Genomic DNA, 12,500 nt, shown 5'->3' with positions numbered 1-12,500 from the left:
ACACAAACACCACACCACACCACACAAACACCACACAAACACCACACCACACAAACACCACACCACACCACACAAACACCACACCACACCACACAAACACCACACCACACCACACAAACACCACACAACACCACACCACACCACCACCACACCACATCACACCACACCAACACCATACCAAACCAACATCACACCACACCACACCACACCACACTACACCAAAACCACCCCTCCCCACCAACACCACACCACACCAACACCACATCACACCAACACCATACCCAACCACACCACACTGCATCACACCAACACCACACCACACCAAACCACATCACACCACACCACAACACAACACACCCTACCCCATCCCTCCCAACCAAAACCACACGTTACCACACCACACCACACCAACACCACACCACACCACACCACACCAACACCACACCACACTACATCACACCAACACCACACCACACCACACCACACCACACCTTACCACACCACACCACACCACACCACACCTTACCACACCACACCACACCACACCATACCTTACCACACCACACCACACCAACACCACACCACACCACACCACACCCCTCCCCACCAACACCACACCACACCAAACCACATCACACCACACAACAACACAACACACAACACCACAACACACCTACCCCATCCCCCACCAACACCACACCTTACACAACCACACCACACCACACCACACCAACACCACACCACACCAACACCACACCCCACCACATCACACCAACACCATACCTTACCACACCACACCAACACCACACCACACCAACTCCACACCACACCCCACCCCACCCCACCAACAACACACCCCACCACAACACAAAACAACACCACACCACACTAACCACCCCATCAACAACACACCCCACTCCACCCCACCCCATCAACAACACACCCCACTACAACACAAAACAACACCACACCACACTCCTCACCCCACCCCACCCTACACCAACACCACCCCTCACCCCACACCACCACTACCACCACCACCAACACAGCCACTACCTGTCCTTGCTGTCCAGACTGTGAAAGCGCAGCAGGGTGTTGTCTGCGCCCATGTCGGGGCTGTCCGAGCACGCCACCCCGTCCAGCCTCACCCGGGGTGGGGGAGACAGCGGGCACAGCAGGGGCTGGGTGTCCGGAGGCACGTCGGAGCAGCAGCAGGAGGAGGAGGTGGCGGCGATGATGGTGGTTGGGGCGTCCTTATCCTGACTCCTCTTCCATGGTCCGCTATGGTGGTGGATATCCTCCTCCTGGTAGTGTTTGGAACGACGTCTATCCTGCTGCTGATGGTGGTGATGGTGATGGGTTTCTGTGGGCTCCGCCTCTGAGAAGGAACAGTGCGTGCTCCGCTCTCTCTGCTGCTCCCCAGCGACACTGCTCACCACAGAGGCCACGGGTTGTGGGCGGTCAGGCAGCGTTCCTAATAATAACACCGTCGCTGATTGGCTCTGAGTTTGATAATGGAGAGGAGGAGGAGGAGGATAGTCACTTTTCTGCAAAGCTGCAGCCCCTGATTGGTTGGCATGATGGTGGTGCTGGTGCTGGTGCTGGTGGTGACTGGACTCTGATGGGCCGGGTCTGTCGTTATCGTTACTGTTGTTGGTGGTGGTGGCGGAGGTTGGGGTATGGGTGGTGGAGGGCGGGGAAGGGTAGTTAATTTGGTAGAGGGTTAATTCGATCGAGTCCTGCCCCTGCCCCTGTCCACAGTCGTTGGCAGGGCTGGGGAGAGGACGGTGGTGGTGTTTGCTGTGGTGGTGGGGGTAGGGGTGAGGGTGATGACGAAGCTGGTGAGGCTCTTGGTGGCTGGACCACGAGGTGAGCACGCTGTTGTTGTTGTCGTTGTCGTTGTTGTTGTTGTGCTTCTTGTTGTTGTCGTTGTCGTTGCTGTTGCTGTTGCTGCTGGTGGTGGTGGTGTTACCAGGACAACAACGATCCCCAGTCCTTTCACCACAGTCACCACCACCATCACCCTCCGCCCCCGGACCCCCTCCACCACCACCACCACCACCACCATCACACCACCACGCCTCCTCCACTCGGGAGCCAGACCCTCCACCCACTCCTCCCCCTTCCACCACCACCATCACCACCACCACCACCACCACCACCAGCACGTGCAGATCCACCGAACGACATGTCCACCACACACTCCTCCTTCTCCTCCTCACCACCCCCACCCAGGCCCACACCCTCGCCACCAGAACCCACCCCTCCTCCTCCTCCTCCTCCTGACTGCTCAGGGTGGGCGGTGACACACACGCTGGGCACGGCGGGTCTGGGCGAGGTGGGGCCGTGTAGCACGGTCTGCGACGACGACGACGACGACGACGGTCGGTCCTCAGGGTACACCACCACCACGGAGCGACTCTGACGCTTATCCAGAGACCCAGGAGGGTCCCCTGTAGTGACCTTTCCTGCCTCCCCCTTCTTCCTGTTCCCCTCCTCCCCTTCCCAGCCTCGCGTGTCGTTGTTGCTGTAGTTGGACAGACTCAGCTGCCACGAGCGCCGGTGGTGGTTGGAGGAGAAGACGGTCGACACGCTTCCTCCCCTGGTAGTAGTTGTGGGGGTGCCGACGTTGTGAGCGGAGTGGGAGTGGGAGAGGGTTCCGGTTCCGGTTCCGGTTCCGGTGCCACTTCCGGTTCCACCGCCGCCGCCGTGTGACGGTGTCACGGTGATGGTGGAGAAACTGGCGTTGCGCACCAGGCCGTTGGCGGGCTCGTCGTCCTGTTTTGACGTCACTCTTCGATTCACCGCATCGTCATCTCCCTTGCTGACGCCGCGGCCGCCGCCGCCGCTGCTGCTAATGCTGCAAGAGACCGTCGTGTGGGTCACGGATGACGTCATCCCTGTTCGTGGCCTGGTGACGTCACTGGTGGCGAAGGGATGTTGAGGTAACTAGTGGGAGTCCTGCGAAGCGTGATGGACAAGGTCTTTCAAAATGTCACGGCTCTGTGGCTGTCTGGATCTGTAACAAGGAAAAGTGGTCGACATTCACTTTTTTTTCTTTCTGCTTGTGGTATGACATCATCATCATCATCCTCATCCTCATAATCATCATCGAAGTCGTTATCGTCATCATCATCGTCGACGTCGTTGTCATCATCATCGTCATCATCGTCGTCATTAAAGTCGTCATGATCATCATCATCATTGTCGTCGTCGTCGTCATCAACATCATCACCATCATCATCATCACCATTACCATCATCATAATGAACATCATAAACATCTCATCCCCCTTATTTTCATTAAATGCATTACCTTTGTCATCGGAGTGGGTCATAATACAAATATGGAAGAAGAAAAAACAGAGAGAGAGAGGGGGGGGGGCGACAAAGACGACCATGACGATGATGATGGCGCTTGTGAAAACACTGACGGTGAAGAAAACTGAAGCTGACACCCATTTTTTTAACATTAATTCCACATGAGGGATCATTACAATGAACCAACCCAAAATTCAACATCGGAATTATTTTCTTTGCAGCAAAACAGGACAATTATAGCTTGAACTGAAACCAACATATACCAAGACTTCTTCTTTCCGTTTCACGACCAACATCGACTTGCCGATGACTCTGTCGTGGTTCATGCATGCTGGATATTTTTGTGTCTCCATAACCCACCGAACACTGATATGGATTACAGGATCTTTAACGAGTGTATTTGATCTTCTGCGTGCGTGTACACACGAAGGGGGTTCAGGCACTAGCAGGTCTGCACATATGTCGACCTAGGAGATCGGAAAAATCTCCATCCTTTACCCACCAGGCGCCGTTACTGTGATTCGAACCCTGGACCCTCAGATTGAAAGTCCAACGCTTAAACCACTCGACCCCCAGTCTTTCTCCGAAGGATGTTGGGGATAACATCGGAAAGAAACAACGTTCTACTCTAATGTGATTGTCAAGGGAGTTTCACAATGCTTCACAGTCTAGCCTGGAGAGTGTGGAAAGGGCACTAAATTAAGTGTTGATATGGGGTTTTTTTGTTTGTTGTGATTCAACCTTCTTGCATCTGCTATCCTGACTATCTGGGCTAGAATTTGATTATAGTGGAGAGTGTCTTGCCCATGTTACAACCACACTTTCTCGGCCAAGAGGGTTTTTTTTGGACGGTCAGTGTTGGGATGGTTCTCAAAGGCCAGCTAGCCCCCCAAGGCTACAGCACTAAGAAATCAATGCAGTATTGCCTCCAAATTTAAGGGTCATAGTCCTCCACACACAAAAGACTAAGCTGTAAATGACTTCCCACTGCAATGGAGAAACCATTGAGCATACAGCTCTCACTTTGCTGTTGGGCCAACTGTAAGCGTATATCAGTCGATCTGTGGTATAAGCTGAGCGTTGGGCCGTAGGCACTGCGAGAAAGCGTGTTCCACCCCGACACATGTGATTGACCACAACATGACGTGACCTGCTTTTCTGTGACGAATTCCCCAGTGGACTGACCAGCAGCCCTGAAGTTAATCAGTCTTCTCCAGTACTTAGCGGCCGGGACACTGAAAGGAACAAGGAGGCCATACACTAGAAGCCATGAAAGATGTATATATGCTTTTCAGTTGCGTCACCATGCCATTCCTCACAACACATTGTGGCGGTGACTCTGAATGAAAGGTCAGCTGGTGAGCCATGAAAAATGCATGTGTATCAATCAGCACCACCTCCATCCCCCACCACCCGCCGCTACCATCAACATCACCACCATCACCATCACCACTTCCTATTCCAAAAGAATGACAGTACTTCCCCCCACTTCTTCAACAGTCAAGTCGATGATGGCGCTTTGGGCTCTTGCTGGATAAATGCTATCGTTATTGTTGTTATTGCTGTTGTTATTGTTATCATTACTACTATTATCATTACTATTATTACTAGACGGACAGACAGATAGAAACCAAGAGACAGAAAGACAGACAGTAAGGTTACAGAGAGAAAGGAGAGACAGAGAATGAATGAATGAATGAATGAATGAATGAATGAATGAATGGCTTTAATTTCTGAGCGTGATAGAATAAACACCAAGCTTGTTTCTTTCATCCAGCCCTCAAATGGGGAAAATGGGGAAAAAAGAGATAAAGTGAGACACAAAGAAAAAGAGACACAGTAACAGAAGTAAAGAGAGAGAGAACACTGAACACTGAAATGTTTCATGTCATTAGCTGTAAAGATCTAGTGACATAGTAGCTACAAATTAGAACAAAAATGGTGCAAAACAGACAAAATGGAACAGAAAGGAAAAACAGATTGTGAAGCAAAATAAAAAGGCGCGCGCGCGCGAGAGAGAGAGAGAGAGAGAGAGAGAGACAGAGACAGAGACAGACAGACAGACAGAGACAGACAGACAGACAGACAGAGACAAGACACAAAAAGACCCCCCCTCCCCCCTAAGCCCCTCCCCCCGCACCCCCCCCCCCCCCCACACACACACACACACATCCTCCCTACTGCCCTCTCCATCACACTCCATGTCACTAAAAGAGGAGAGAGCGAATTGTCTGGGTCTGCGACATACATCTCGGGGCGCCAAGAGAGGCCCACTTTCCGCGTCACAACCTGTCTCCCTTCAGACGGCGCCACAATCGTCCTCATTAGCCTCACCCAGTGGTTCCACAACCATCACACCATCCAACGCTTTTGTTGTCTCTGTTCCTTCTCAGGCCATCACACCATCGATCGCCTCAAAGAAATAAAAGCAGAGAGAGGGAGCGGCCGAAAGTCTAACATGAAAGGTAGAGCACGATGCTTTGCAAATCAAACAAATATCGGCATCATTTCCAAACCAACATTGCGCAAATTTCTTCAAAACGGAACAGAGTCTCTGTGGGCCTTTCCAAATACAATAGACTGAGCAACACACTAGACGCCACGTTCTTGGCATCAGAGATCTTTTCCCATCCCTCTTGGCAGCCTCTGTGCGTGTGCGTGTGTGTGTTTGTGTGGATGTGTGGGTCTGTGTTTTTGAGTGCGTTTGTGAATGCGCGAGAGTGTAAGTGTACACAAGTGTCAGGAGAGATCTGTGTACGGGTGTGTGTGTGTGTATATATATATATATATATATATATATATATATATATATATATATCTTTGTATATATGTGTGGGGGTTGGGGGTGGGAAATATGGGCGTATATGTGTGTGCTTGTACAAGTAAGTGTTCATCTCTGTGAGTGTGTGTTTGCGTGCGTGTGTGTGTGTGTGTGTGTGTGTGCCGTGGAAGCTGCGATACGTAGGCTAGAAATGAGTGTGTGGAGGAGGGGGTTGGAGGAGGTGCAAGGTAATGTGTGTGTGTGTGTGTGTGTGTGTGTTGGAGCTCATGTACGTTTATATGTATTTGACTGTACTTTCATATCTGTGAAACTGCATGTTTGGTGCATTTCTGTTATGCATGTGTGGGTGTATGTGTGAATGTGTGTCGTCATATTTTACATTCATTCGCTTAATTATCACCATTGTTGTCTTATTTATTTATTTATTTATTTTTTATTATTATCATTTTATTAGTATTACTATTATTATTACTACTACCTTTTTCTATATTATAATTATTATTTATTTATTTATTTATTTATTTATTTATGTAAGCTTATCTATTATTTATTCCCCCCCCCCCCTTTTTTTTTTTTTTTTTTTTTTTTTTTTTTTTTTTTTTTTTCAAGGCCTGACAAAGCGCGTTGGGTTACGCTGCTGGTCAGGCATCTGCTTGGCAGATGTGGTGTAGCGTATATGGTTTGTCCGAGCGCAGTGACGCCTCCTTGAGCAACTGAAACTGAAACTGTTCCTTCTCGTCTTCTTCCATAAAAGAAACGACAACAACCTAAAACGATATCTTCACTGCAGCACACTTAATAATAATAATAATAATAATAATGTGCAGAGACAAATCAGAGTGCTTTCGCACCAGTCATTCACACGCATGCATAACTCTAAAACTGTAGAAACTAAAGACAAGGAAGGGCAGGCAAGGGAAGCTATTTTGGGAAGAGGTGGGTTTTAAGGCCAGACTTGAAAGAAACTTCTCGAAATGCTGGTACGTAGGAGACGCGGCAAACATTTTCCACACTGTCCTGCACTTTTGTTTGTTTGTTTTTTTTGTTTTTGTTTGTTTGTTTTTTTGTTTTGGTTTCTTTTCTGTCTTCTCTTCTTCCATAAAAGAAATAACGACAACCTAAAACGTGATCTCTGCTACAACATACTTGTCGAAATGATTATACGTAATAGACACACAGGCAAACATTGTCCAGCACTTTTGTTGTTTATTTTTCTTTTCTTCATCTTCTTCTTGTTTTTCTTCCATAAAAGAAACGATACCAGCCTAATACCTGATCTTCACAGCAACATACTTGTTGAAATGATTATACATAAGAGAATCAGGCAAACATTTTCCACATTGTAAGAGAATCAGGCAAACATTTTCCACATTGTCCAACGCTTTTATTGTTTTTCTTTCTTTTCTTCTTCCGTAAAAGAAACAACCACCACCTAAAACGTGATCTTCATTGCACCATACTTGTCGAAATGATGACACGAAAAAGACACAGGCAAGCAATTTTCATAGTATACGGTTTCAGTTTTACGAAGGTGTCCAAGCGATTTGACTGAAGCCATATACACTACACACTCCCTGGGGAGAGCAGCCCGAATTTCACACAGAGAAATCTGTTGTGATAAAGAGAAATACAAATACAAATACACCACATCTGCTTATGAAGAACAAGGAAGCAGATCCTGACCTTCGTATAAACATTGAGGGCATACCGTAAATCCCACAGATAGCTAGCTAGACGAATATAAAAAATATATAAATAAATAAATAGATAAATCAATGGTTGTGTGTTTGTTGATGTTTACGATTGAACGAACCTTTGTTAAAAAATATTTATTTATCAATGTAATTATTTATTTAGCTGTTATTATTTGTCAGCTCGCACTGCATTCCACGTGGAATCGTTATCCAGTAACTTGGTGGGATGAGCAAATTACAGCGAAAAACAACAACAACAACAGCAACAAAAACAAGAAGAACGAGAACAACAGGATGAACAAGAAGAAGATGAACTAGAAGATTGCTTCTTTCCATCAATCGACCCAGCTGACCTGTTTCTGCGACTAGCAGGGCCGCGGGGACACGATCCCACTACCAGCTCCCCAACCCAAGCAGGGAGGCAGCCAGAAATCATGCCATGCCTGTCAGGCCACACGTTGGACAATTTCCCCTCCGGTCTGACCGACCAATCACCTCGCTCAGCGGAACCGCGCTCTACGCTACACTCAGCTCCTGTTAGAAGACGGATTCCAATACCCTTCGTTTCTAGCACTCTCTCCGTCAATCCACTTAACACACACACTCTCTCTCTCCCTCACAATCCACTTCAGCACTCTCTCCCTCTCACCAACGTTAACCTCCTTTGGCGGAAGGTCCCCACCACACCACCACCATCCATCCACCAACCTAACTATCACACACACACACCCTCACCTCGCTCTTCTATCGTCTCTTCTCACCCGCAGTTACGTACACGTCCAACAACGACGCTTGACCAAAGGCTGCAGTCAGCCGTGAGAGAGTTAAGTGGCTGGAGACGTAGTGTATATCCTCTCTCTCTCTCTCTCTCTCTCTCTGAGAGAGAAGGCCTCTGAGACTGTTCAGCTCTATAGTGTTCCCTCCCCCCATCTCCACTCTTCCTTCCCTTCCACTTCATACCCATCTCCTTCCCTCTACTCCCTCCTTTTCCCAATAGTTCCTAAGCCCCTAAGGGTCTTCCCCACCCACCTCCCTTTGCTTTCCCTCATCCATACATACAGTCCTAACAGTATCCCCCCCCTCTCCCCCTTCACCTTCACCTTCCAGCAGCCCCATCACTGTCCCTCCTCCTCTTAACAGTCCTCCCCGAGGGTCTTCCCACCCTCACCCCCCACCCCCCACCCCCTCCTCTCCCATTGCTTTCCCTCAACCCTCCATACAGTTTTTACAGTCCCCCTCCTCCCCCCCTCCCACTCCACCTTCCAGCACCCCCACCCCTGTCCCTCCTTCTCCCAACAGTCCTCAAGGGTCTTCCCCACCCGCTCCTCCAGCTCCAACTCCCTCTCCCTCCTCTTCCAATACAGTTTCCAAGAGTGCCCCCCACCACCACCAATAGTAACCTACTCCATTGCTCAATTACAATTAATTTTTCAATTTCAATTGCAATGTTTTTAAAAGCGAATATGTGAAATGCTTTTATTTGAGAACATCTGTTTATTACTCTTGTTTAATCAAGTAATCGCAATTTATCTTTATTCTTATCTTATCTGTCTATTATAATAAATGTGCAGTATAGTAGGCTATGTTTATAATTATATTCAAATAATGGTTCTTAATTCTTTCTGTTTTTACATTAAGAATACTAGCTATTACCTGCAGTGTGTGGATGTATGTATGAAACGGTGTATGAGATATTTTTTTTACATTTGTATCTTCGTAATATTCGTAAAAGCTGTTGTTGACTTTTACAGTTATGGTCCCCATGTTGTTTACTTGTCTATGTTGTGATAATGCACCTGACCAAATTTCTCCAGTTGGAGATAATAAAATTATTCTTATCTTATCTTATCTTATCTTGTCTTATCCACACCTTACCCCTACCCTCATGTATTGCCTGATATCTCCCGTTCTGGCTCCCTTCTTCCCTCTCCGTTCTCTACCATCCATCCACAGTCCTACAAGATCCCCCCCCCCCCCCCCCCCCCGCCCCGCCCCCGAACCCCCCCACAATCCTCTACCTATCACCCCTCCCCTTCCCTTCCCCTACTGCTCCTATTTAGTCCCCAAGGTATCCACCCCTCTCGCCGTCCTGGTCTCATCTCCCCCTTCACCACCCCCTTCCCTCTCCACATCCCCCCCCCCCCCCACACACACACACACACACCCTCCCGCCCGGCCCAAGTACTCCCCCAGGGTCCCTCATTCCCCTTTACCAACCTTTCGCTTTCCTCCCCTTTTAACTCCTAACCCCAAATAGTCCCTAGGATTCCCCTCCCCTTTCACCATCCCCTTTCTTTTCCTCCTTCTACCCCCCCCCCCCCCCCACCACCACCAACCTACAACTAGTCCTCAAGGGTCCCTCTTCCCCTTTTATCACCCCCTTCCCACTCCCCCCCCCCCCCCAAAAAAAAAAAAAACAACCAAAACAAACTATGACAAGTCCTCAAGGGTCCCTCTTCCCCTTTTATCACCCCCTTCCCACTCCCCCCCCCCCCAAAAAAAAACAAAAAAAAAAAACAACAACAACAACCAAACTATGACAAGTCCTCAAGGGTCCCTCTTCCCCTTTTATCACCCCCTTCCCACTCCCCCCCCCCTAACCTACGACTAGTCCTCAAGGGTCCTTCCCCTTTTATCACCCCCTTCCCACTCTCCCCCCCCCCCTACCCTTCCAACCTACGACTAGTCCTCAAGGGTTCATCTTCCCCTTTTATCACCCCCTTCCCACTCCCCCCTCCCAATCTACAACTAGTCCTCAAGGGTCCCTCTTCCCCTTTTATCACCCCCTTCCCACTCCCCCCCCCACCCCCCACCCCAAACTATGACAAGTCCTCAAGGGTCCCTCTTCCCCTTTTATCACCCCCTTCCCACTCCCCCCCCCCCCCCCCAACCTACGACTAGTCCTCAAGGGTCCCTCTTCCCCTTTCATCACCCCCTTCCCTCTCCCCCTTCTCCCCACCCCCACATAGTCCCCAGAGTCCCCAGAGTCCCCACCCCTCCCCTTCAATCACCCGACCTCTTCCTCTCGCTTCCTCTTCTCCCACACCCCGCGCTTCCTGTCCCAGTGTACGTCACGCTCTCATCATTAGCCCTCACCCCAGGCTTACCCGCCTGAACACAAAGCACGGATGCCTCCTTGAATTATTGATGTGACAGCCTTCCTTTCTTAGGTCGCAACAGACCGGCTAAAAACAACAAACCCAAGTCACATTGCGTGCTGGTGATGGTGGTGGTGGTGGTGGTGGGAGTGAGAAGGGACTTGGGGAGAGGGGGTTTGTAGTACAGAGGGCACCGAGGAAGAATCGGTTAGGTGTTGGACTTGTGATTCAGTGTTCATCTGTGGTCAGGGTTCGAGGACCACCTTCAGCATGGTGGTGTGACACTGGGAGAAGCACCTTACACATGTATAATTATGATGTCGGTTGAGGAAGGCTAAAAGAGTGGAAGGCGAGGATTTTTTTTTTTTTTTGTTTTTTGTTGTGTGTGTTGGTATGTATGAGTGATAGTCATGTCCGACAAAGACCACCAGAAATGCAGAGGATGCATTTGCTGTCCCTGACTATCTGGGCTAGAATTTGATTATAGCGGAGAGTGTCTCGCCCAAGTTGCATCCCCTACTCTCTCGGCCAAGAGGGTGTTAGGACAGTCGGCACTGGGATGGTTCCCAAAAGGCCAAACCGTCCTTGTCCAAGGCTGCAGCACTAAGAGCCAGTGCAATCTTGCCTCCTAGTTTGAGAGTCATAGTTCTTCACAAAAGACTAAGCTGTCAATGACTTCCCATTGCAATGGAGAAACCATTGATCATACAGCTCTCACTTTTCTGTTGGCACAACTGTAAGGATATGTCTTTTCTTTCTTTTGCGTTCGACAGCTACGCAGTCAGGGTCAAAGTCCGAGGGATGCCACAAACTCGGACGTCCGGTGAAGATCGGCTGCCGTCCCCCAGAGCTTGGTGTTGAGGTCAGCACCCCCAGGCCAGGACTGCTGCCGTAAACATATGTCAATCTCTGATATAAGGAGAGGGTTAGAACCCGCCTTTTAAATATCAAACTCGACAAGCATTGCTATGAACTGACAAAAGGCAATGAGACCTTTCGCCTTTAAATACAGGAAAGCATTTTTTCTTTAAAATCATGACACCTGAGGGAAGGTGGAAAGTGGTTAAGATGCTCATCTGCCAATTCAGTGTCCGTGAGGATCTGGGTTCGATTCTCGGTCTCGGCCGTTCTCTCACGTTTGACTGGAAAAATCAAACTGAGCCTCTAGTCTTTCGGATGAGACGACAAACCGAGGTCCAGTGTGCACCACGCAATTCGCGCACTGAAAAAAGAACCCATGGCAAGAAAAGGGTTGTCCTCTGCCATAATGAATTATTCTATAATTATTCTATCTATCTATGAATTATTCTATCTTTCCTGCCACGTATGAGGAAGCAAAAACTCTCCTCCGCAGCAGATTCCGAAGAGGCTGGGTCACCCTGAACGGAGGCTACCAGGCACACCAGAATCCCATCAGGACACTGGAGAGGAGACACCAGACTACCATCTACCGCCTTCGCACAGGACACTGCGGCCTCCGAGCACACCTGAAGAGGATTGGAGTGGCAGCCACATCGCTATGTGGTTGCGGCCAGGCTGACCAGACCCCATCCCATATTCTCCAAGACTGCCCCCTGTATGAGAAGATGCGGCAGCAGTCCTGGCC

The 12,500-nt window shown here is 49.2% G+C and overlaps 2 protein-coding genes across 2 annotated transcripts in view; both read right to left on the bottom strand.

The window, feature by feature from the left end:
* The window catches only part of LOC143294818 (uncharacterized), a 69,023-nt gene extending 66,901 nt beyond the window's left edge, over positions 1-2,122 (bottom strand). Inside the window, exon 1 of the mRNA XM_076606314.1 lies at positions 1,057-2,122. Coding sequence (XP_076462429.1) covers positions 1,057-1,109 — 53 coding nt within the window. The 5' untranslated portion in view covers positions 1,110-2,122. The remainder of the gene's footprint in view (positions 1-1,056) is intronic.
* Positions 2,068-12,500, bottom strand: part of LOC143295127 (uncharacterized) — a 28,893-nt gene continuing 18,460 nt past the window's right edge. Inside the window, exon 2 of the mRNA XM_076606691.1 lies at positions 2,068-3,019. Coding sequence (XP_076462806.1) covers positions 2,068-2,898 — 831 coding nt within the window. The 5' untranslated portion in view covers positions 2,899-3,019. The remainder of the gene's footprint in view (positions 3,020-12,500) is intronic.

Source organism: Babylonia areolata, chromosome 20, assembly GCF_041734735.1.
Source record: "Babylonia areolata isolate BAREFJ2019XMU chromosome 20, ASM4173473v1, whole genome shotgun sequence".
Classification (NCBI taxonomy): Eukaryota; Metazoa; Mollusca; class Gastropoda; order Neogastropoda; family Buccinidae; genus Babylonia; species Babylonia areolata.
The sequence above is the reverse complement of the archived record's forward strand: the minus strand, read 5'-3'. Positions and strand labels throughout refer to the sequence as shown.